A 24,854-nucleotide genomic window follows, 5' to 3' on the forward strand; every position below is an offset into this window, starting at 1 on the left:
GATTACACCGACCCTTACAATATTCAGGAGGTCATTTGGCAACCGACAACAGATCATCCTCCACAAATTAAAGATAATCTTTTTAAAACTTCAGTGTTGTCAGTTTGAGATCACCATGGAAATAAATTATTTCCAAAGATATCCAGACCTTCTTGAACCAGAAATGGTTCTTACCAGGATGCAACTCTAATGCATTTCACACATGGAAAACTGCAAAATTACCTCACTTCTAAAAATACAGTTTTATCGAAATTGGCTCTAGAGACCAAGGAGGGTACACGTATCCCATGGATTCAATATTTCCAGGTCAACCACTTGTGTTCATGTCTCAAACTCCATGACATTATGAAACAAGCACTGACTGCTTTTGAAGTTGCTCTTAAACAATCTCAAGTAATTAAAAAGCATCTTATATCCAAAATATATGCGGCCCAATGTGATCAGAACAAAACATCCCAATGGAAATACCAGACATTTTTTTGGGGAAAAAAAGCTGATAGAGACCTAACAATGACTGATTGGGAGAGTATTTAGGGCTTGCCTCCATTTAACACTAAAATATTGTCAATGAGACTTCAGGCATTTAATTTGTTGTTGCTCTGGTACCTTACTCTGCAAAAGCTGGCTCATAGATCTCATTCAACAAGACCTCTTTGTTGGAAATATTGTGGGCAGCAAGGAGATTTTTTGCACTACTGACTTTCTTGTTCTTACATTCGATCCTTCTGGGAACAGATCCTTACACAAATCCAAAATATATTTCAACTGGAACTGAATAATAATAATAATAAACTTTTATTTATACCCCGCCCTCCCCGCCTAGGCAGGCTCAGGGCGGCTAACAGGACATGGTAAACCATGATACAGATAAATAGATAATATAATTAATAATTTAGACAAAAAACCAATAAAACAGTATGTCATTAAAATACAATCAAATGGCGTATAAGATGGCTCGGTATTACTGATCTTATCGGGAGTTCTGTCTTAAAAAGCTAGCTGGAAGAGGGCAGTTTTGCAGGCCCTATGGAACTGGTTAAGATCCCGTAGGGCCCGCACCTCTTCCGGCAATTGATTCCACCATTGGGGGGCTTTTGTAGAGAACGCCTGTTCTCTGGTAGCTTTTAATCTAGTTTCTTTTGGCCCAGGAATTTCAAGATTTTTTGAGCTTGATCGCAGTGCCCTCTGGGGAACATGTGGAGAGAGGCGGTCCCTAAGGTAGGCAGGTCCTCGACCATATAGGGCTTTAAAGGTAATGACCAGCACCTTGTAACGAACCCGGTAAACAATTGGCAGCCAGTGCAATTCCCGCAGCCCAGACTGCACGTGTTCCCACCGAGGCAGTCCCAGTAGCAGCCTGGCTGCTGCATTTTGCACTAGCTGCAGTTTCCGGGTTCGGTACAGGGGCAGCCCCATGTAGAGGGCATTACAGTCGTCCAACCTCGAGGTGACCGTTGCGTGGATCACTGTTGCCAGGTCACCGCGCTCCAGGAAGGGGGTCAGCTGCCTCGCCCGTCTAAGGTGAAAAAAGGCAGACTTGGCAGTAGCTGCTATCTGGGCCTCCATTGTCAAGGGAGGCTCCAGTAGAACTCCCAAGCTCTTAACTCTGCGCACTGCTACCAGTTGCACCCCGTCAAAAACTCGGAGAGAGACCCCATTCCCTAAACCGCCGCGACCCAGGCAAAGGACCTCTGTCTTCGCTGGATTCAGTTTCAGCCCACTCAGCTTAATCCAGTCTGCCACGGTTTGCAACGCTCAGTCCAGATTTTCCAGGGCATTGCCAGTCCGGTCACCCATCAATAGATAGAGCTGGGTGTCATCAGCGTACTGATGGCAACCCAGTCCATGTCTCCAGGCAATCTGGGCAAGGGGGCGCATAAAGATGTTGAATAGCATCGGAGAGAGAACTGCTCCCTGCGGCACCCCACAATTGAGTGAGTGTCTCTGGGACAGCTCTCCTCCAATTGCCACCCTTTGTCCCCGACCCTCAAGGAAAGAGGAAAGCCACTGTAAGGCTGACCCCTGAATCCCTGCATCGGCAAGGCGGCGGGCCAGCAGCCGGTGATCGACCATATCGAACGCAGCCGATAGGTCTAACAGCAGCAAAACCGCCGCGCCGCCTCGATCCAGGTGCCTCCGGAGATCGTCCATGAGAGCGACCAAAACTGTCTCCATCCCATGTCTCGGGCGGAAGCTGGACTGGAATGGATCTAAGGCGAATGAAATCTTACCTACTCCATCTCTTCCTCAACAGATGGAAATCTGGTTCTTGCCACTCTTTTCATTCTGAAGCCATCTCAGTCCTTTTGCTTGCTGCAAATTAGCTATAGCTTCCTGCTGGAAAGATAAAAAAATTCTAGACTTATCTCTCTGGCATAAAAAGTTATGGGACCTTTACATCATGGCCAAAATAAATGACAACTTATTGTACCTCACCTCCTAAACTTCTCGGTTCTGTTCCTAATATCTTTGTTCCGGATATTATCGATCAGACTGCCATATTGCAATTTGAATCACTCTGTGGTGAAACCGTCTATTGCCATCCACACAACGGCACCATGCAGTTCTTTTCCCCCCTCCACTGTTATGCGGACATGCGCATAGGTTAAAACATTATGCGGTTATGCGCATATCACTAAGTAGTAAAAAAAAAAAAAAGGCGACCATAAACCAGATGTCTGAGGCTCCTTTTGCTCTGGGACAGCCTTCAAACATCCAGAAGTTGGTTAATATTGCAGCAGAACTATCCAGACAGAGAAAACTACGAGGTGAAACCGGAGAACTCAAAAAACACCGCAAAGGAGCAGGTAACAAAATAATCCGGTTCTGAGAAGGATTTTTTTCGGGGGGGGGGGGGGCTACCACGAGTTAATTCCCGGAGGCAGATGTTGCTGTCTGATCAGCCACTTTAAATCCGGAAGGAAACAGCAGCGACATCTGATTATACTGTGCATCTGAACTGGGCCTATGTCTGTGGTAATTTTGAAAGGTCTTTAGGTACTTCCAGTCCCTTTGCTCAGTTCTCCTTTTCATCAAGGAGAACTGAGCAAAGGGTGTTTAATTACTTCTTTTTGTATGTGCCTAGGTTAGCCTTTATGTTTTTTTATTGTTTTATTGATTATTGGCATCTTTGTTACTGTATTGTATTGTACTGTTTCATCTTGGGTTTCTTTTGTTAGAAAATGCAATAAACTGTTAAGTATATTTTAAAAAGAAGGGAGGAAGCCTTCAGCAACATATGGTGGGGGAGAATTGCAGGTACAGGGGGGAAAGAATGGAGAATTTTACATTGTGGGCACTCCATTGTTGCTTTGAATGCCTCTGCATTTGCAGCAGGAATGGCTCCACAATGGGGAATTGTCCCTATGTGGAAGCAGCCTCTCTTTTGTTTCCTGTACAAAACATTTCTGTTATGTATGGGAACTAAAGATTACGTGTGGACTATTGTGGGTATTCCAGCCTGACTCATTGGAGCTTGGGGAACTGGGAACAAATGGGCGGCAGGATCCAAATACCTGCTGTCTGGAACCAATCACAGGGACCCGGCCAGTTTGAATGACCCAATACCATGTTTGCGCAGGAACCCAGAATTGTATATAGTTCAGGCCCCAATGGCCATTGGGCAGTCTTGTAGCGTAAGCTGTTACTATGCTGAAATCAATAAAAAGCTGAGGTTTCACTACCATCTTGCCTCATCAATGCAAAGAAGCTGCTATATTAGGAGAGCCAGTTTGGTGTAGTGGTTAAGTGTGCGGACTCTTATCTGGGAGAACCGGGTTTGATTCCCCACTCCTCCACTTGCACCTGCTAGCATGGCCTTGGGTCAGCCATAGCTCTGGCAGAGGTTGTCCTTGAAAGGGCAGCTTCTCTGAGAGCCCTTTCCAGCCCCACCCACCTCACAGGGTGCCTGTTGTGGGGGAGGAAGGTAAAGGAGATTGTGAGCCGCTCTGAGACTCTTCGGAGTGGAGGGCGGGATATAAATCCAATATCTTCTTCTTCTTCTATTATAACACCAAAATACAAAGGAGAAGGTGATGATTTAGGATGATCTCTCCACCTCAGTGTTAGCCTTTGTGCAGTGATGCAGTCTGCAAACTCTTCTGCATAATACAAAATATCAAAATATGATTATTTGTGTTTATACATTTTCAAAGTGCTTTGAAAACCAATCTGGCTGATAGTGCAGAGAATAAATATTTTCAATACAGAAAATGGCTGACAATATTTTTAAAGTGTTCTGTAACAACACACATGTCAATCACAGAAAAGAGCTTCATCACAGATTTAAGTCCACGTTCTGCTTTCTTTTTTACATTGATAGCAGGGAATCACTGTATATAATTGGGAATTCCCAGCGGCATATTGAGATACGTTATAATTAGATTAAAAACCTTGCAAGGATGTTGCAGACAGGGGAAAAACACTATCTTGGTGGTTCAACATTTTATAGTCAACTTCACACCACAGAATGTGAAGATGTAAACACTAAAGTGGGTAGAGACCTGTGAGCCATTTATTCAAGAACCCATTACAGGCTCTAAACCATTACTTCCTATGGAAGTAATCCTGGCATTTTTTGTGCCCCTCTCAACATTTTTTTTCTTGTGCCTTTCTGAAAACTGTTAGCACAATAGGAAATGGATGAAAGGAGGGGCTTGTTTTGAGAGTTGCCTTGTTTTTTCTCTCCACAGTCTCTCATAAATATAGTAGGCCCAAATCTCAGGAAAAGGAGGTGCTTATTCTCACTGTGAATTATACAAACAAAGAACTGTCTTGAATTAGCAAAAGTCCATCCAATGCAGCTCCGCCGGCCACTGATAAATAGTATATATAACAGAAGTCCCACAGTGCTGAGTTCTTTCTTCCTCAGCCAGGCCAAACTTGTTAAATACCTGCGATTCCGAGAAGTACATTTCTGGTTTTGTGCTTGATTTCTGTGTTTTGCGTTTGCTTTTCCTTTGGTTAAGTTTGATAATGACTCCCCTCTCCCTCCTTTGAGGCATCTTCAATTATTTCATTGCAATTATAGTAAGCTTAATAAAGGTCAGGTTCGCTAGTTCAAGGTAAAGCAAATTCCTCAGCTTCTCTGCAATAAGCAAAATTACCTTTAGGGAGTTAAAGCACTGCTCCTTGCAAAACTTGTAGGCTGTCTCCAGAAACTAGACGGAAGCGGAGCCTCTCTTAGAACACGATTCAGAATTCAGGGCCTGTTGGATGGTGATTTTTTGCTTGGACTGTACTAATTCAGATCATTGCTGCTTGGTTTTTTCATGGGTTCCCTCAAGGAAAAAAGTCCCTACACACAGGAAAACAACATGTCAAGTTCCTGGCCCACTAATTTTCTATGGGAAAGCTTTTGTTCAGAAAGAGGAAGCATTAAAATATGCAAAAAAACACACCAAACCCACACAGTGTTCAAGATACTGTGGGGAAGGCATCTGTGAGTCGTTTTACAGACAGGCCTTCATGTGATTGTTTTCAGTTAATTCCATCCCCACCCCCATGTACTATTGCTACTGCAGAAGTCATGGTTGCTTCAAGCACAGCATTTCCTTGGTTAATCATATCCCACATGTAAGAACATAAAAAGAGCCATGCTAGATCAGACCAGTGGTCCATATAGTTTCACACAACAGCCAAACCAAGTTAGGTGCTATGGAAGGCCAGTAAAGAGGTCGAGGGCTTCCTCTGATGTTGTTTCCTCTGACCATGGAGGTTACTCTTAGTCATCGTGATTAATACCCACTGATGGACCTATTCTCCAAGAATCTGTCTAAGACAGAACCTTGTTCAGTCACTTCTATCACACAATAATAATATGGAGATCTATGACGCTACAGGATCCCAATTTTTATCGACTAGGAATCAATATTTTTTCAATGTAACACAAATATCTAAAAAACTCTGAAAATCTAACCGTCTAAAGTTATCAGGAGTGTGGCCTTAGTGTACTATACAGCTTTTTGATCTTAATAGAAGGAAAAGAAAGAAAGGAAAATAAGCAAATACATGCATAATTTGAACAGATCACAAAAGTCAGGAGGTTTGGGGTACAACATTTGATATTTGTTAGGGCAGAGTTCAACTGTTCCTGTAGACATCTATAGAGAGATAATTGTTGAGGAAATCCATCAGGTTTCCCAGATCACTTGTGTCTTCATGCATGAAATAGTACGCCCCACACCCTTCTGCATACCAGTGGTTTTTCGTTATACATTTTTTTCAGAATAAGAAACATCAAATTTTATTAGAGAATCATTCCCTTTCTCGCAGCTCACTTCATCCTTGCTTGATTCCTTGATCATCTGCAACAACCATAGATGAAAATATCATAAAGGCCATAAGAAGACCCTTGGTGGAGAGATCCAAAGGTACATGTAATCTAGTACTCTGCTGGAAAGAGCAGCTAGTCAGATGTTTTTGAAAGTCACAAGCAGGGCATGAAGGCAGTATCCTAGGGTTGCCAATCCCCAGGTGGGGGCAGGGGATCCCCCGGTTTGGAGGCCCTCCCCCCCGCTTCAGGATCGTCAGAAAGCAGGGGGAGGGGAGGGAAATGTCTGCTGGGAACTCTGTTATTCCCTATGGAGATTTATTCCCATAGAAAATCATGGAGAATTGATCCGCGGGTATCTGGGGCTTTGGGGGGCTGTTTTTGGGGGTAGAGGCACCAAATTTTCAGTATAGTGTCTAGTGCCTCTCCCCAAAATACCCCCCAAGTCTCAAAAAGATTGGACCAGGGGGTCCAATTCTATGTGACCCAAAAGAAGGTGCCCTTATTCTTCATGATTTCCTATGGAAGGAAGGCATTGAAAAGGTGTGCCGTCCCTTTAAATGTGATGGCCAGAACTCCCTTTGAAGTTCAATTCTGCTTGTCACAGCCTTGATCTTGGCTCCACCCCTAATGTCTCCTGGCTCCACCCCCAAAGTCCCCAGATATTTCTTGAATTGGACTTGGCAACCCTACAGTATATTGCCAGCATATGCTATTGGGAGGCATACTGCTTCCAAACATGGAAGGCTTAAAAAGGCTTAAAAAGTGGTTCCCTCCCTCTCCCAGGCAGATCAGGGATTGCTCATGGAGGAGGCCATGGTGAGAGCCATGATGTGAACTGTTGCTGTCCTCAACCTTAGACCTGGCAGAACATCTCCGTTTAACACGCCCTGAGGAACTGAACTAGGTCTTGCAGAGCACAGATTTCACCAAGTAGAGAGTTCCACCAGCTGGAGCCAAGGCTGAAAAGGCCCTGGCTCTAACTTAGGACAGCCTGAAATATTTTGGGCTAGGGACTGTAGGAATGTCACACGACTCAGGGTTGAGGTTCTTCACACCAGGCTGTCTCTGCTGCTTGTCTCTGCTCCTTGACGGTGGTGGTGTTTTATTTTATACATTCTCCTCTACATAATCATTTACTAGCATTATACAGAGCAAGGAAGCAGATGTTTACTTTAGCTGTCTAACCCAAATGTGTGTTCCAGGAAGGAGGTGGAAGGTCAGCACATTCCAAGAGCCTCAGCAGTATTCTTGCATAGGGCAGAGTACAGGAAGGCTTAAGCCTCCCTTCTGAGTCTCGAGATGAAATCAGGGCAAGGTTGGTTTGCCAAGCCGTTGCCCTTTCCTTCAAGGGACCACCAGCAAATTTTGATCTTCCTAATGCAAGGCTCTTTGGAGGACATGTTAGGAGAGGCAGTCCTACAGGTACTCTGATCCCAGATCGTTAAGGGCTTTAAAAGCCAGAACCAGAACCTTGAAGCAGATCCAGTACTCAATCTGAATCCAGTGTAGCTTGTGAAGCACAGGTTGTATGTGTGCTGTTATAGGGGTATCTGTAAGAACCTGTGCCACTGCATTCTGGACCAGCTGCAGTTTCTAGGTCAGCCTGAAGGGTAGCCCTACGTAGACTGAGTTGCAGTAATCCAGCCTTGAGGTGACTGTTGCAAGGATCACTGTGACAAGGTCACGGCTAAAGAGAAAGGGGCTAGTTCCTCAATTTGGCACAGTTGGAAAAATGACAGTCTGGCAACATTTGCTACCTGGGCCTCCATAGATAAGGAAGACTCCAGGAGTACACCCAGGCTCTTGGTGGCCAATGCCAGTGTTAGTGGCACACTGTCAAGAGCTGGGAGTTGACATCCCAACTTCAGATCACACCCCTGCCCCCCAGGCACAGGACCTCTGTCTTTGATGGATGTACCCACAACCACCCATAGCCTCCAATCCTGCAGCCAACTTTAATGGGGCAGTAGCTGGTCAGCCATCCATCATCAGATACAGCTGGGTGTCATCAGCATACTGCTGACAACCCAGCCTGAAACTCTGCACCAGCTGAGCAAGAGGTCACATATAGATGTTGAACAACATAGGAGAGAAGATGACCCCTTGCAGGACCTTACACACCAAAGGGTGTCAGGGTGACACCCTCTTTCCAAGTGCTAGTCTCTGTCCCCAACCCTGGAGAAATGTAGTAAGCCACTTCAAGACTACTCCACAGACGCCTACATTGACAAGGCAGTCGGCCAACTGGTCATGGGTGACTTTTGTCGAGCAGTGCTGTCAGATCCAACAGCAGCAGCACTGACCCACATCAATCCATCTGCCTGCAGAGATTGTCTGTGAGAGTGACCAGCACTGTCTCTGTCCCGTGGCTGGGGTGGAAGCCAGACCAGAATGTCTCTAAATATGTAGAGGTTGAACTTTTCAGATAGGGCTTGCTTGATAATGACTGTAATTCCAGATGGGTAGCTGTGTTAGTGCGCAGCAGCAGAATAAAGCCATAATCCAGTGGCACCTGAAAAATAAAATTATTCCAGCACACGCTTTTGTGAGTTGGAAGTTGTCTTCTTAGAAGGTTTCGCTTATCGCAATAGTATTCACTCCATGGCTCGTGGACAGCCACATTCCCAATGCCATCAATCCAAAGAGCCATATTTGCTTTCATCTTTGGCATGAGGTCTGTACCCCAGGAGGCTCACAGCTTACCTATTTCTCTTGCAGTGGCTGTTTCAAGGTGAAAGCCACCTGCTTTACTACAAGCCCCAATGAGCACAGTTCTGCCCACTTTCCTGAAACATGGGACAGATGCTACATTAGGTGCTTGGAAGTGCCACATGTGGCTCTCAAGCCACACAGTGAAGAAGAAGAAGAAGAAGAAGATATTGGATTTATATCCCGCCCTCCACTCCGAAGAGTCTCAGAGCAGCTCACAATCTCCTTTCCCTTCCTCCCCCACAACAGACACCCTGTGAGGTGGGTGGGGCTGGAGAGGGCTCTCACAGCAGCTGCCCTTTCAAGGACAACTCCAGCCAGAGCTATGGCTGACCCAAGGCCATGCCAGCAGGTGCAAGTGGAGGAGTGGGGAATCAAACCCGGTTCTCCCAGATAAGAGTCCGCACACTAAACCACTACACTAAACTGGCTGAATATTCACCAAACAGTGAATATCAGTGCCTTATTATATATCATTTGCTGAGGTCATTATTGCTCAGAATGTATTCACGGTAATTTGTTTGCTTATTTTTGTTTGTTTGTGACTCTATTGGCATTTGCATTTCAGGAGCAGAATGGCCAAGCTACTCCAAAAGTCATTGCCCTGGCTACTTCTGGCGTCACTGCTTTATACCATGTGTTTGAGCCAAGGAAGCAGAAGTAAGTTCAGCACCCTTTACTCCAAAGAATGCGAAAATATACCATTGTTTTGAAAACACTGGTGGAAAAACCGGCGGTACAATTTTGTAGGCTACTTTACGCTCCGCTGGAAAGGTGGTGATTTAGTAGTTTTTTTTTATGGCAGGAAGGGAAAAAAATTGCCTGCGATAGCAACAACTCCCTTGCCATTATAGTAGTGGATCAGATGGTAGAATTCTCTGACATGCACTGCGGCCAAGTTAGAAAGCACTTTTCATGTTAAGTGCAACGGGAGTGAGAATAGACCTTCAAATGCCCCCTTTCATATTGATTCCTAAATCGTCAGCCTGGTTTCCCTTATTTCTGACATGTTGCTTTTGCCTCCTAGTTAATCGCTGTGTGGCTTCCAGGGCAAAAAGCTGCAGTGAATGTATCCGAGTGAGCAAGGACTGCTCTTTTTGCACTGATGAGGTAGGATCTGCTCTTGCGCAGAGCATGGGCTTTATACACATACGTCTCAGTGCCAATCTCAACTGAGTTTTCAACACAAGCACATAGGTCTTTTTTCCTGTACCATTGTTGCAAGGTTGATCTTGATTACACAGGGGATTTGTTTCGTGCTGCTGTCCTTACGAGGGCCCTGCCCACTCTAGTAAGACAGCCCCTGCTTGCATCTCTTCAGCAGGGGATGTGTGTAATCTTTAGGTTCATCCTTCTTGATTTTATTCGCTCTACTTACAGTCTACCTTTCTGAGTGAGACATGGATTGCATGGTGTAACACACTTTAATCAAAGAGAGATCTCATACGCAATGCGATAGGACTAGCATTACAAAAGTTAAAAACAGCGCAAGCGAGTATCAGATACGATAAATCAAGCAATGCACAGACTCAGATTACAAAACCAGAAAACAGTGCGGTAAGAGCAGGATAATAACACAACAAATGAATTATATATTATTCTGCAAGCTGCTGCATTTAAGAATTGCTTGGGATTGATCCATTTGGAGGAAGAGTGCAATTCACAGAGGACAGGCTTTTAAAAACTGCTAGGATTATGACCAATGTACAGGATTAAATGAGGGAACCACAAGGAGAAAACCATGCAAATTTGTAAGGAAGGGCCGGAAATTAGTGTTACTACGCAGCTGTGCTAGGGCATGGGGGAAAATACCCCCTTCCATTTTTTTTTAGTTTAATAGCACAAGGCTAAAAAAAGCTATATAGAGCTTCTGCAGAGGACTCCTCCCCCGTAAAAATGGCAGCCCTGTGCAAAGCATGGTGGAGTTGTAGCCATCTTTGCACAGGCACGCACACATGCATTGCCAACAATCACAGTTTACAATGCCATTGGGTTCTATCATGCATTCTGTACACTCAACACGGTCCCTCATATTATGAGATCTTTCTCATTTTTCACAGTGGTGATAACACAGCAGAGAATCCCCTAGCGCTCAGCGGTATGGAAAATGGGGCTTCATAGCTGCTTGTCAGTTTCTGAAAAAGTCTGATCAATTTCAACTTTGGGTTCCCCACTTTGGTTGTGTTCCTTTCTGTTTCCTTTCACTCAACAAACTAAACCTAAAATCATGTGCAAAACCTGAACCATGAGGATTTAAATGGAAGATACTTGTTGGGCACTACTGCGCAGCGTTTATAAGTCAATTGCATATTTTTTTTTAAAAAAAAATTGATATCATCCCCCACACATTACAAGTGATATTCCAACCTGATTTTTAAAAGTGTGGCCAAGTAATGCAGATTGGGACCAAAAATCCCAGCTACAAATACAAGTTGATGGGGTGTGAACTGGTAGAGTCTGACCAAGAGAGAGATCTTGGGGTCATGGTAGATAATTCACTGAAAATGTCAAGACAGTGTGCGATTGCAATAAAAAAAGCCAACGCCATGCTGGGAATTATTAGGAAGGGAATTGAAAACAAATCAGCCAGTATCATAATGCCCCTGTATAAATCGATGGTGCAGTCTCATTTGGAATACTGTGTACAATTCTCATTTGGAATACTGTACAGTCTCATTTGGAATACTGTGGTCACCGCACCTCAAAAAGGATATTATAGCATAAGAAAAAGTCCAGAAAAGGGCAACTAGAATGATTAAAGGTTTGGAACACTTTCTCTATGAAGAAAGGTTAAAACGCTTGGGACTCTTTAGCTTGGAGAAACGTCAACTGCGGGGTGACGTGATAGAGGTTTACAAGATTATGCATGGGATGGAGAAAGTAGAGAAAGAAGTCCTTTTCTCCCTTTCTCACAATACAAGAACTCGTGGGCATTCAATGAAATTGCTGAGCAGTCAGGTTAAAACTGATAGAAGGAAGTACTTCTTCATCCATGTGGAATTCACTGCCACAGGAGGTGGTGGCGGCCACAAGCATAGCCAGCTTCAAGAGGGGGTTAGATAAAAATATGGAGCAGAGGTCCATCAGTGGCTATTAGCCACAGCTATTTGGCCACTGTGTGACACAGTGGCCAAATCCCATGGCCCATCCAACATGGCTTCTCTTATGTTCTTATGTTTTTAATATTGTAGCTGCAGAATAAATACACCGGAGGGCACAGAATCTGAAGTCAAGATTAAAGGCTTACTGCTCTGAAAATCTGCAGTAAGATGTGTGTGCGTAATGGGTTTAAGTTGCAATTAAAGATAACTGACTAGATCTAAATCAGAATTTTGCAAGGAGTGACTGCATCCTATCCCTAGCCGAATACTGGAACAAGAGAGCAATTATCCCTGGCAAATGTTGCAAAACATATTTTATAATATATAATTTAAGCATGTCGTATTTTTAAAATCCCACTTACCTTCTGCCAGAACTTCAAAGAGTCCCGCTGTGATTTCCGAGAGCAACTAGTGAGATATGGCTGCAGTGAGCACAACATTGTGTTTATGCAAGGCGAAACACTGTCACTAAAGGTGAGTGGAGAGAAAGTCCAAATATATAGTTAGCAAATATATGGCTGGCAAATATCTAGTTAAGCAAAATTGGGCAATTTGTCTATGTCTGAAGTCAATGGGCTTTCCCAGGATTAGAATTTAGAATTTTGTGCTTTTTCTGTGAGCCTCTATGCAAACAAACGGAAAACTTCATGTATAATTGAACACACATGAGGCTGCCTTATACTGAATCAGACTATTGGTCCATCAATGTCAGTATTGTCTACTCAGACTGGCAGTGGCTCTCCAGGATTTCAGGCAGAGATCTTTCACATTACTTTTAAATGGAGCTTTTATGATGCGTTGGATATCACGATATTAATGGTAGACAATTAGGAAGCAGTGTGTGAACATATGAAGCTGCCTTATACTGAATCAGACCCTTGGTCCATCGAAGTCAGTGTTGTCTTCTCAGACTGGCAGCGGCTCTCCAGGGTCTCAAGCTGAGGTTTTTCACACCTATTTGCTTGGACCCTTTTTTGGAGATGCCAGGGATTGAACCTGGGACCTTCTGCATGCCAAGCAGATGCTCTACCACTGTTGGGAACTGATTGTCTCCTGCACCTCTCTTGTATTAAAATCTCTGCTGAATACTGGTGTTTCTCCTGGCAGGAATTCAGAATCGATACCTCTCTGAAGAGAACACAGGTATCCCCACAACAGATGTCGATGAAGTTGCGAGCTGGTGAGGAAGTTAGTTTTCACATGGATGTGTTTGAGCCACTTGAATCTCCTCTGGACCTGTACATTCTCATGGACTTCTCCTATTCTATGTCTGATGATCTGGACAACCTTAAAAAAATGGGCCAACAACTGGGTAAGAACAAAAACTGTAAGTTCTTGGAGACAAATAGAACGTTGTTAATAGATTGCCACCTCCCAAAACAGGTGGCAAAGAAGAATACTGGGTACCAGTATTAGGGATAGGCATTAAAACAGAAACGTTGCACAGTCATAGAAGCACAGTACTGTGTGCAGTAAATAAATTTCAAGTGTTTATATTGCAAAAAGGTAAAATTTATATTGATCGAGGTAGATTCCGTTCACATCCATGTTGCAGTGAAAGGAGAGAAGGAAGCTTAATCTAAAGAATACTATTTCCTATTATGAGTGTGTGCAAATAAGATGGTACAGCTTCTACAGGCTAGCCAGGGGTAGAAGAAGAAGAAGAAGAAGATATTGGATTTATATCCCGCCCTCCACTCCGAAGAGTCTCAGAGCGGCTCACAATCTCCTTTACCTTCCTCCCCCACAACAGACACCCTGTGAGGTGGGTGGGGCTGGAGAGGGCTCTCACAGCAGCTGCCCTTTCAAGGACAACCTCTGCCAGAGCTATGGCTGACCCAAGGCCATGCTAGCAGGTGCAAGTGGAGGAGTGGGGAATCAAACCTGGTTCTCCCAGATAAGAGTCTGCACACTTAACCACTACACCAAACTGGCTCTCCAGCCATTGGCCATGCTAGCTGGGGCTGATGGGAGTTGTAGGCAAAAAACATCTTGAGAGCCAACGTTCCCTACCCCTGGGCCAGACCTATAGATGTGTCCTGCTCCTTGCTGGTCCATGAGGAGAGAGAGGACAAAAGGCACAAAAAGAAAAGAAAGCTCCCAGGTTAAGACAAAGAGAGGCATCCCATTCATTAATAAGATAACACATACAAGCATCTAGAGCAATGTAGTACCCTCCAATGTCCAGGCATGCTGAGAATATCTTACTCCAATGACTGGTATGAAAAGTACTACTAATCACTGTACGGAAGGTACCTAAGAGCAGCACCAAAGCTATGTTTCCCCCCAAAAAATTCACTGCCAATCAACTACTATGCAGTCGTGAATTTCAAAAGGGAAAGGCTGCTATAAGCCTTGTTTTCTTCTGGGAACAAGTAACCACATTGTGCTCACCTGACATTACATTCAGGGGAGAGGTGTGTTAGGAAGAGAAAACTTAAACCAGCTCTCCCAGGGCATCTTTACTGACTTCCTCCTTTCCTTCTTAGCAAACTTCTTGAGGGAGTTGACTGATGACTACACCATTGGCTTTGGCAAGTTTGTCGATAAAGTTTCAGCTCCACAAACGGACATGAGGCCTGAGAAGTGAGTGAGGTGATGACGGAGACATCCGGGAATGATTGATTTTGGATCCTTTGATTATGACCAGTTTCGCATTAGGTTTTTTTCTGGGTGGAGAGCTCTTTTGCTACTGGGGCTTCTCTCCGTTTTTGCACAAGTTTCCCTGGAGCTGCAAGTTGGTGTGCCTCTATTCCGTAGCAAGTGAGATTCTCTGACAAGTGGTTTCTGCTTGCTGCGGAAAAGCGGCGTGCCGACTCACAGCTCCGTGGCAGCTTATGCAAAAATGGACAGAAGCCCCGGAGGCAAAAGAGCTCCCTACCCGGAACAAGCCCTAGTGCGAAACTGGTCTATGTTTTCATTGTATTAATGGATATCTTGCACTGAATTAAAAGGAATGTTTTATCTAACCTGCTACTAATGCCTATGTTATTGTCCCTACCCAAACCAATATTTTACTTTATATTAATCTTTTGTAACTGCACCTCAATTAAGAAAATTTACTCATGTATGATATCTGGACTTGCATTCTTTTTTACAATATCAAAATGCAAAAAAGCTCCCTACATCCAGCATATACATTCTCTGTTCCAGAGATCTGATTAAACAGGATACATACATCCTTCTAAGCCCACTGACTTCAGTGAACTTCAAAGGGTATAACTCTGCTTAGGACGGCACTGGCTGCATTTCTTGAGTCATGATATTGACTCATTATGGCAGATGACCAGAGTTTCTCCATACTAGATACAGCTGCAGTACTTCTAATATGTATTACAGCAAGGCCTCATTTTGGGCAGGTGCTCACAGGAGCGGAGCTTCAGAACCTCTACATTTTATCGTGCGCTTCCTTTCTTAACACCCCCCCCCCCCCATACTTGCTCCTGGGCTCCATTGTTCAAACCCCTTGTGAGAATTTTGCTGAACTCTAAGATTTGACAAACTTTCTGATATCCCCCCCGACAAAAAAATGGGGAAATAACCAAAACATGTACAGTAGACAGATGGAAATCTTCATCAAGCCACTGCAGCCACATAAAAAGGTAAAGGTAGTCCCCTGTGCAAACACCAATTGTTTCCGACTCTGGGGTGACGTCGCATCATGACATTTTCACGGCAGACTTTTTACATAGGAGAAAATAATTTTAAAAGTATGATGGGCGTAAGGCTTTATTATGACAATTATAATTCAAGAAACATTTTAAGGTAGATGCTGAGCTGATATAATTTAGTACACCTTCTGGTGGCTACAAGCATAGACAGCTTCAAGAGGGGATTGGATAAGCATATGGAGCAGAGGTCCATCAGTGGCTACTAGCCACAAGGTGTTGTTGGAACTCTCTGTCTGGGGCAGTGATGCTCTGTATTCTTGGTGCTTAGGGGGGGCACAGTGGGAGGGCTTCTAACTCCACAGGGGAACCTCCTGATGGCACTTGGGTTTTTTGGCCACTGTATGACACAGATTGTTGAACTGGATGGGCCATTGGCCTGATCCAACATGGCTTCTCTTATGTTCTTATGTGACACAGAGTGTTGAACTGGATGGGCCATTGGCCTGATCCAACATGGCTTCTCTTATGTTCTTATGTGACACAGAGTGTTGGACTGGATGGGCCATTGGCCTGATCCAATATGGCTTCTCTTATGTTCTTATGTGACTCAGAGTGTTGAACTGGATGGGCCATTGGCCTGATCCAACATGGCTTCTCTTATGTTCTTGTGAAGTCAGGGGTGTGTTGCATATGCAAATGAGTTGTGCTAATGAGCTCCAGCACCTCTTTTTCTGCAAAACGACCCCTGATTACAACTAAACAACTGCCTTGTTCTCCTTATACCTTCAGGCTGCGAGAGCCTTGGACCAATGCTGACCCTCCATTCTCCTTTAAGAATGTCATCCGTCTTACCCATAATATTGATAAATTCAGCCAAGAGTTAATGACGGAGCGGATATCTGGCAACTTGGATGCTCCAGAAGGTGGTTTTGATGCCATACTGCAAGCAGCTGTTTGTGAGGTGAGCGCAGAAAAAAGCTACAGAGGGTACAGATCCTAGTGGGAGTACGTAGGTATATATCCCTTCTTAGCTACTCATCAAACTCTGACACCAGTGAGGCAATCTAGGCCTGGGCTTTCCCTTAATAGATAATAGATGGTGATTCGTTAAGAACATAGATGAGCTTTGGAATCAGAGGTTATTTATTTATTTATTTATTTATTTATTCTATGACTTATATCCCGCCCTTCCCATAAAATGGCTCAGGGCGGCTCACAACAAACGATAAAACAATAAACAAAGTGCAAAATTGTTACAATTAAAAAGTCAAAACATTTAAAAACCTTAAAATCTTAACATTAAAACTATACCGTATATTTCACTAAAGTCTGATAAGCTACATTAATCTAGTCAGGCGTAGGCTAGCCGGAAGAGGCTTGTCTTACAGGCCCTGCGGAACTGAGTAAGATCCCGCAGGGCCCTCACCTCTTCCGGCAGCTGGTTCCACCATGTGGGGGCCATTGTAGAAAAGGCCCTGTCTCTGGTTGTCTTGAGACGGACTTCTTTGGGCCCGGGGATGGTGAGAAGGTTTTGCGTCCCAGACCTCAGTATTCTCTGGGGAACGTGTGGGGAGAGACGGTCCTTCAGGTAGGCAGGTCCCAGGTTATTGGACCATAGATAGAGCTAGCATGTACTTTGATTATTCGCTGAAGGAGGCAGAGAGCTAAAAATAATCACAGGTACTCAAAAACTGAAGTAGACCACACAGTCAATCAGACAGCTGCAATTTGTCAACAGCTGGGAGATAGGAACTAAGGAGACAAGATAAGGGAGGAGTGTTCCAGCACTGTCAATGTGAGCACAGGAACAGTAAAAAGAAGTTTGTTCTCAGCTAGCCTTGGGCAGAGCTGTACTTGGAAGTGATATCTAAGGGCTACAGGCTTTATTGACCCTGTTGGCAGCATGGTAACAGCAGAAGCTGCTGTATGTACCACGGAGTGGGTAGCTGTAGCATCCTTTCCAAAAAGTCACACGAAGAGCTCTTGAGCGGCTTTTGGACTGCTGACCAACTCATTTAATCCTTCTGAGTCAATGAAATGCCTTCTACATCCTTGTCTTTCTGTATGCTGATAGGATATCGGCTGGCGGAAAGACAGTACTCATCTTCTGGTGTTCTCTACGGAGTCTGCCTTTCATTATGAAGCTGATGGTGCCAATGTCCTTGCTGGAATTCTGAGGAGGAATGATGGAAAGTGCCATCTGAACTCAGCAGGCACTTACACCTTTGACACCAAGCAGGATTACCCCTCTGTGCCTACCCTTGTGAATCTGCTGGGAAACCACAACATCATCCCCATATTTGCTGTCACCAACCATTCTTATGACTACTATGAGGTAAACAGTGACCCCAGACAAGGAAGGGTTCATCTTTCATTATGGCAGTTAACAGGGGCACCGATTGGGGAGAGGCTGTGTCCTACTGCTGAGTAGGATGAACTGGTACTAATGTACTTTCAGAAAATGGTCTTCAGCAGAAGAATGTAAAATACATTCTTGGAATCTTCTTAATTACGACATCTGAAAGCTGGCACTAGGAGTTTTCACCTTCTCCTTTAGCACGTGGCCTAATTTGCTATGTTGAGCTACCTTGGAGACCTCAGTAACTAGACAAGATGCTGAGAATTCCATGACCGCATTTCCCTAGCAATTTAAGGAATTAAATAATAGCTACATGTAGTCCCAATTTAAATGAGAACCACACAGGGAGGGGAGGTAATTAAATCCTTCCAATGCCTTATGGTTTCATCTATCAAAACTATCTTCCTACATTATTACTTGCTTTGAAGGGGAAAAATACAGGTGTCTATAATTTTGTCCTTTCCCATGCTAATAATTGCTCAGAATGGAGGACAGTTAAGATAGGCAAAACTGGGTAGAAGGGTCAAATTTCCTTTCAAATCTCCTTGCGTCGCCGCAGTTAGAATTGGAGCCACATGGTGCTGCATTTGCTCTTAAAAAAAAAAACCTGGGAAGATCCAAAAAGAAATCACCTAGTAGCTCCTCAGTTGCAATGGAGAGAAGCCAATGAAAACTAGTTACAACTCAAACTCACTGAAATAAGTGGGACATAGTTGGAATTTTTCTCGTACTCTCTATCTACTGTAACAAGGGTACATTCTCATTTACTGTGTACATAGGACTCTTATCTTTGTTCCTTTGCTGTTCTTTCTGGTATCCATTTAGTGGTCTAATGCAACTCAAATATTTAGTTTATTGACTACCTCTTCCTCCCCATAGAAACTGCACAAGTATTTCCCAATCTCTGAAATTGGAAGACTGCAAGAGGATTCCTCCAATATTGTCGAGTTGATCAATATGGCTTTTGAGGTAAGACACTTCTCGGTGTTTAGCCTATGACAATTTTCAGCTGATTTATTCTGGTATATAGGACAAATATCAGGGAGACTGCTCTGTGACCCAGAATACTTGGCATTCACACAAGTGCTGTGGTGATCAGTTTTCACTGTGTAAGGTCCAAATCTGGACCTGACACCATTTAGCCCCTTTCTTTACACTCAGTTATGTAGAGGGATCAGATGTCCTCAAATAAACATAAGGTAAAATGTCTTGTCTGCCATTTGGAAGCTACTGAATTAAATCACTTTCAGTTGTATTAATTTTCTCCTCTCCTCTCCTCTCCCCTCCCCCCCACCCAGCGTATCCGTTCCAAGATGGATATTCGTGCTGACTACACTCCAAAAGCCTTGAAAACAGAAATAACTTCCAAGAAATATGAAAAGACAGAATCTGGCTCATTCCAGGTTGTTCGAGGGGAAGTGGTAAGCCCTTACAACTCATGTGTATTAATTCCTGGAGTGCTTTGTAGCTGAATACTGAAAAAAACTCTTGCACAAGAGATGTGCGTGCCCTGAATACTTTATATATTAACAAATGTAAATTTGTGGAGGGAAGAATGGGGGAATCTGTCTGTGATCCTACAGCATATGGCAGCAAGACAAGACAAAAACAAACCTGACATTTTGGTCACACCCTCATTATAATAAGTATAGAAAGGGGATTCATTTGCAGGGGCAGTCTGGGCAGTTAAAATGGCTCTCAAGCAAGCCAAGTTCAGGAACCCCTGCCGTCCAGCAGGCTCATTGTATGCAGGACTCATTGCTGCTAACTGGTGACAATGCAGGAGGAGGCAACTGGTGAGTTGACAGTGCATATCCTTGCCACTGAACTGTACAAGACAAGTAGCTGCTTAGGCACTGGTGGAGGTGTGAATTGGGTCTGTTTGCCCTTTGTTGCCAGTGTTCTGTAGGGCAATAGCCCACTACAAAATTTCAGTGTAAATTAAATGTTCAGTCCTGGTCATTTGCTGCTGACTGGATTAGAATCCATGTCTGTGTTCTGACAAACAATATTTCTGCAGTTGCAGATAGAACACAGGTTTATACCAGTGGTGTAACCATCATAATGACTTCCTGTTCGTGTCAGAAAGGTCATTGTTCCATTTCCCAGACCATCTCCATGCTGGGTGAACTTCCTGAAAATATCCATCTTCTCCTAATTTCTTTCCTCACCCTAGCTCTTATGTCAGGGCTCCTCATCACCTAAAATATAACTTGGTAAATTAAAGTAGGACTCAAGTGGCACCTTTAAGGTGCCACTTGACTCCTGCTTTGTTCTACTGCTTCAGATCAACAAGGCTGCCCACTTGGTTATTTAAAGATAGTCATGGCCATGATGAGACCATCCTCATTGATTGATTGATTGATTGATTGATTTCTCTCTCTCTCTTTCTCTCTCTCTCTCTCTTTCTCTCTCTCTCTTTCTCTCTCTCTCTCTCTCTCTCTGGGTGTTTTCTTTCTTTCTTTCTCTCTCTCTCTCTCTCTCTCTCTCTTTCTTTCTTTCTTTCTTTCTCTCTCTCTCTCTCTGGGCGGTTTCGCACTGACCTTAATCGGTAGCGACGCCCCTCTTCACCGCACAAGATCTGCGCGGATTTCTCACTAATTGCCGCGGAGCACCCGGAAGAGCCGGAAAGTCCCGCGGCTTTTGTGGCGCAAATGGGAAACTGGTTTTTGGCGGTTTTCCGTTTGCGCTGCAAAAGCCGCGGGACTTTCGGCTCTTCCGGCTGCTCCGCGGTAATTAGTGCGAAATCCGCGTAGATCCTGCGCGGTGAAGAGGGGCGTCGCTACCGATTAAGGTCAGTGCGAAAACGCCCCCCCTCTCTCTTTCTTTCTCTCTCTCTCTCTCTCTTTTTCTCCCTTCCTTCCTTCCTTCCTTCCTTCCTTCCTTCCTTCCTTCCTTTCTTTCTTTCTTTCTTTCTTTCTTTCTTTCTTTCTTTCTTTCTTTCTTTTCTTTCTTTCTTTCTTTCTTTCTTTCTTTCCTGTTTATTCATGGATATGGATGATGGAGATAGCCATTGCAAATCCCACAAATGGGATTTTGTGTGGCCAGGCTATTAGTGTCATAAATGTAATGCCAGGTAGCAGAGATATAAACTTTGTAAAGGATACAGATAAACAGAATTAAAGATATTATTTTTAACTTAGAATACAAACATGCTCAAAACTGTTATGATATTTTGTTTAAAATGAAAAGGTGGAGGAATAGTGAGATTGGCAATGCAATTTTTAAAAATAAAACATGAAGACAAAGCACAAGGATCACAGCAGAAACTAAAAATATATAAAATGCTTTGAATCTAGGAAAACATGAAAAACATGTTTATTTCAACAGGGAAAGGGTACTGGGAGATAAAACAACAAACACTAAAGAACTACATGCTAACACAATGAGAACCACATGCTTAATGGAAGACCACTTCCTCCTCCTTCTTGAACTCTCTGCCTGAACAACGGAAGTCACCTGACTAACTGACCAAACAGACAAAACAAGTTTTCCCGCTTCTAGACCTTGATTGACAGCAGTCAGTATCTTCTTCCTAGGTCATGCAGACAATAGGGAATCAGGCACAATGTTAACCCTATAATGACTGGAACTTGAGAACATTGCAAAGGACATACAGATACATATTTCCAACATTTTTTGACATTATAGACAGTATTACATGCTTGTGATCTGACTTTGGTATGCTTGCTGTAGGGTTTTTTTTTGTTGTTGTTCTATATAATATATTACTGCATATTCATTAGACTTGAGTGTGTTTCTCCACGTGATATTTTTGCTCTTTTGATAACTCCAGCAAAATGGACAAATTTTCTCTCTTCCATCTAGGGCACATTCGATGTGCGTGTGAAAGCGCATGAGCATGTGGGTGGCGAACATGTCTGTGATCTTCCAGAGAAAGACCGGAAAGGTTTTATCACTTGAAACCCTCTTCTTTCAGTAACAAATTAGAGATTGAAGCCTCAGTCATCTGTGATGCCTGCCCTTGTGAACAGGTACTTTCTCTGGCTCCTCAAGAATTATATGTATAAATACAGGAAGTGTGGTCCTAGTATGACTTCCTAAATTTGTGTACAAAAAGAAATATAGAAGCTTCCATTCTGTCTCTAAAGGATACATGGTTAAGTCTAAAACCCTTGCATAAGCATTACTACCATCTTTCTTCTTCTCCTTTGCAGCAAAAGGAACTCACATCAGCTAGGTGTGATTTCCATGGAGATTTTGTCTGCGGACAGTGTGTTTGCCATTTAGGCTGGTAAGTATCATACCAGTCTTGATGATCCAAGACCTATTAGTAGGGGAGAGAAAAGGATTCACCCACAGCCATGACAGGAGTTTGTGTACCTCTGAGGGAGTCGCCATCTAGGCAAAAGTTTTTTATCCTTTTTTAAAAAAGGCACAACTCAAAATGGGTCCAGTGAAGATTGAACATGCTTATTGCCCTCCAATAGCCACAGAAGGCAAAGGCAATTTAGTGTTGATTTTTAAAAAGGAAAATATGTGTGTGTGGAGAGGGTGGGGCTGAGCCTGCTCGGAGCCTTAACAGATTAAATATCTTATATGTGGAAATTAGCACTGGAGGGGCACTTGCTGTAAGGTCTCCCCACTACCACCACCACCCACCACCGATAGGCTTGTAAGGGCTAACCAATGTAAAAACTAAAAGAGACCTGCAGAAGTTTTTATTCAGGAGTTTCTCAGCTATGTTTGTTTCTAGGACCAAATCTCTACAGCTCCATGGTCACTTCAGTGCAAAGGGCAACCAAGCCTGGTCTTTCCCATAGAGCTGATTATGAGAGAAGAACGCAAGCCATCATATTTGAACATATGAAGCTGCCTTCTACTGAATCAGACCCTTGGTCCATCAAAGTCAGTATTGTCTTCTCAGACTGGCAGTGGCCTCAGACTGGCAGTGGCTCTCCAGGGTCTCAAGCTGAGGTTTTTCACACCTATTTGCCTGGACCCTTTTTTGGAGATGCCAGGGATTGAACCTGGGACCTTCTGCTTCCCAAGCAGATGCTCTGCCACTGAGCCACCATCCCTCCCCTAATATGAACATATGAAGCTGCCTTATACTGAATCAGACACTTGGTCCATCAAAGTCAGTATTGTCTTCTCAGACTGGCAGCGGCTCTCCAGGGTCTCAGGCTGAGGTTTTTCTCACCTCTTTGCCTGGACCCTTTTTTGGAGATGCCAGGGATTGAACCTGGGACCTTCTGCTTCCCAAGCAGATGCTCTACCACTGAGCCACCGTCCCTCCCCTAATATGAACATATGAAGCTGCCTTATACTGAATCAGACCTTTTGTCCATCAAAGTCAGTATTGTCTACTCAGACTGGCAGCGGCTCTCCAGGGTCTCCAGCTGAGGTTTTTCACACCTCTTTGCCCTGGACCCTTTTTTGGAGATGCGGGGATTGACCTGGGACCTTCTGCTTCCCAAGCAGATGCTCTACCACTGAGCCACCATCCCTCCTGCATATGAAGCTGCCTTCCACTGAATCAGACCCTGGTCCATCAAAGTCAGTATTGTCTTCTCAGACTGCAGCAGCTCTCCAGGGTCTCAAGCTGACGTTTTTCACGCCTATTTGCCTGGAGCCTTTTTTGGAGATGCCAGGGATTGAACCTGGGACCTTCTGCTTCCCAAGCAGATGCTCTACCACTGAGCCACCGTCCCTCCCCACCGTCCCCTCCCTGAATTTGTTTGCAGGCACACAATTGTATTTATTATTTATAAAGTGTCCTCCAATCTATGCTGTACAAATACAATAAAGATCAGAACTGGGGTGCCACCCACAGGCGCACAGCCTAAAAGTTCCATCTGTTGTGATTTACAGGCCCACCACAACTGCCATACATTCACCTCATCAAGATGTCATTTATAGGCTCTTTTACTGTTTTCTGCCTTTCTCCGTGCCAGGCAGGGAGACACATGTAACTGCTCTACATCTTCATCTACTGACAACGCAGCTTGCATACGGCCGGGGGAGAAGAGCCCTGCTCCGGCCGAGGCGAATGCCTATGTGGGAAATGTCAATGCTATTCTGAGGATCTGACCCAGCGTTTTGAGGGTACATATTGTGAATATGACAATTTCCAGTTGTCCCCGCACTTCTGGGTTCCTCTGCAATGGTGAGTGAGACCTTATTGACGGCAACCTAACTGTTTACAGTTCTTGCATGGGATGCATAATGCATGGGATGGAGAAAGTAGAGAAAGAAGTCCTTTTCTCCCTTTCTCGCAATACAAGAACTCGTGGGCATTCGATGAAATTGCTGAGCAGTCGGGTTAGAACGGATAAAAGGAAGTACTTCTTCACCCAAAGGGTGATTAACATGTGGAATTCACTGCCACAGGAGGTGGTGGCGGCCATAAGCATGGCCACCTTCAAGAGGGGGTTAGATAAAAATATGGAGCAGAGGTCCATCAGTGGCTATTAGCCACAGAGTGTGTGTGTGTGTGTGTGTGTGTATTTGGCCGCTGTGTGACACAGAATGTTGGACTGGATGGGCCATTGGCCTGCTCTAACATGGCTTCTCTTGTGTTCTTATGTTCTTTGGCAAGAGAAACTTTTTCACTTGCTGTGTTCCTCTTCGCAACTGGAGATTCTGGATCATGTTGATAAAGGAACAAATCTCAGGGTGGTCTCCCCATATCTGCTTCTGTAATTATAACGCCTGTGGTGACAGTTCTTCTGCCAGTAACCACTGTTTTCTCAGAGTTTGTCACTTTGAATCTGAGGCTTTAGGCAGGCTTTGTTGTGAAAAAAAGGACTACCCCATTTTCGGCAAGGGTTTCAAGT

General features: G+C 44.1%; 1 protein-coding gene across 1 annotated transcript in view; it reads left to right on the forward strand.

Annotated features, from left to right (window-relative positions):
• ITGB4 (integrin subunit beta 4) overlaps positions 1-24,854 on the forward strand; it is a 132,022-nt gene that overhangs the window by 30,115 nt on the left and 77,053 nt on the right. Inside the window, 16 exon segments of the mRNA XM_060253022.1 lie at positions 6,274-6,371; positions 9,552-9,643; positions 10,011-10,093; positions 12,457-12,558; positions 13,192-13,396; positions 14,574-14,670; positions 16,485-16,656; positions 17,770-18,030; positions 18,934-19,023; positions 19,353-19,475; positions 21,883-21,964; positions 21,967-22,049; positions 22,233-22,309; positions 23,973-24,040; positions 24,043-24,152; positions 24,154-24,184. Of these exon segments, the coding sequence (XP_060109005.1) occupies positions 9,559-9,643; positions 10,011-10,093; positions 12,457-12,558; positions 13,192-13,396; positions 14,574-14,670; positions 16,485-16,656; positions 17,770-18,030; positions 18,934-19,023; positions 19,353-19,475; positions 21,883-21,964; positions 21,967-22,049; positions 22,233-22,309; positions 23,973-24,040; positions 24,043-24,152; positions 24,154-24,184 (1,669 nt within the window). The 5' untranslated portion in view covers positions 6,274-6,371; positions 9,552-9,558.

The sequence above is a fragment of the Heteronotia binoei genome, chromosome 13 (assembly GCF_032191835.1).
Source record: "Heteronotia binoei isolate CCM8104 ecotype False Entrance Well chromosome 13, APGP_CSIRO_Hbin_v1, whole genome shotgun sequence".
Classification (NCBI taxonomy): Eukaryota; Metazoa; Chordata; class Lepidosauria; order Squamata; family Gekkonidae; genus Heteronotia; species Heteronotia binoei.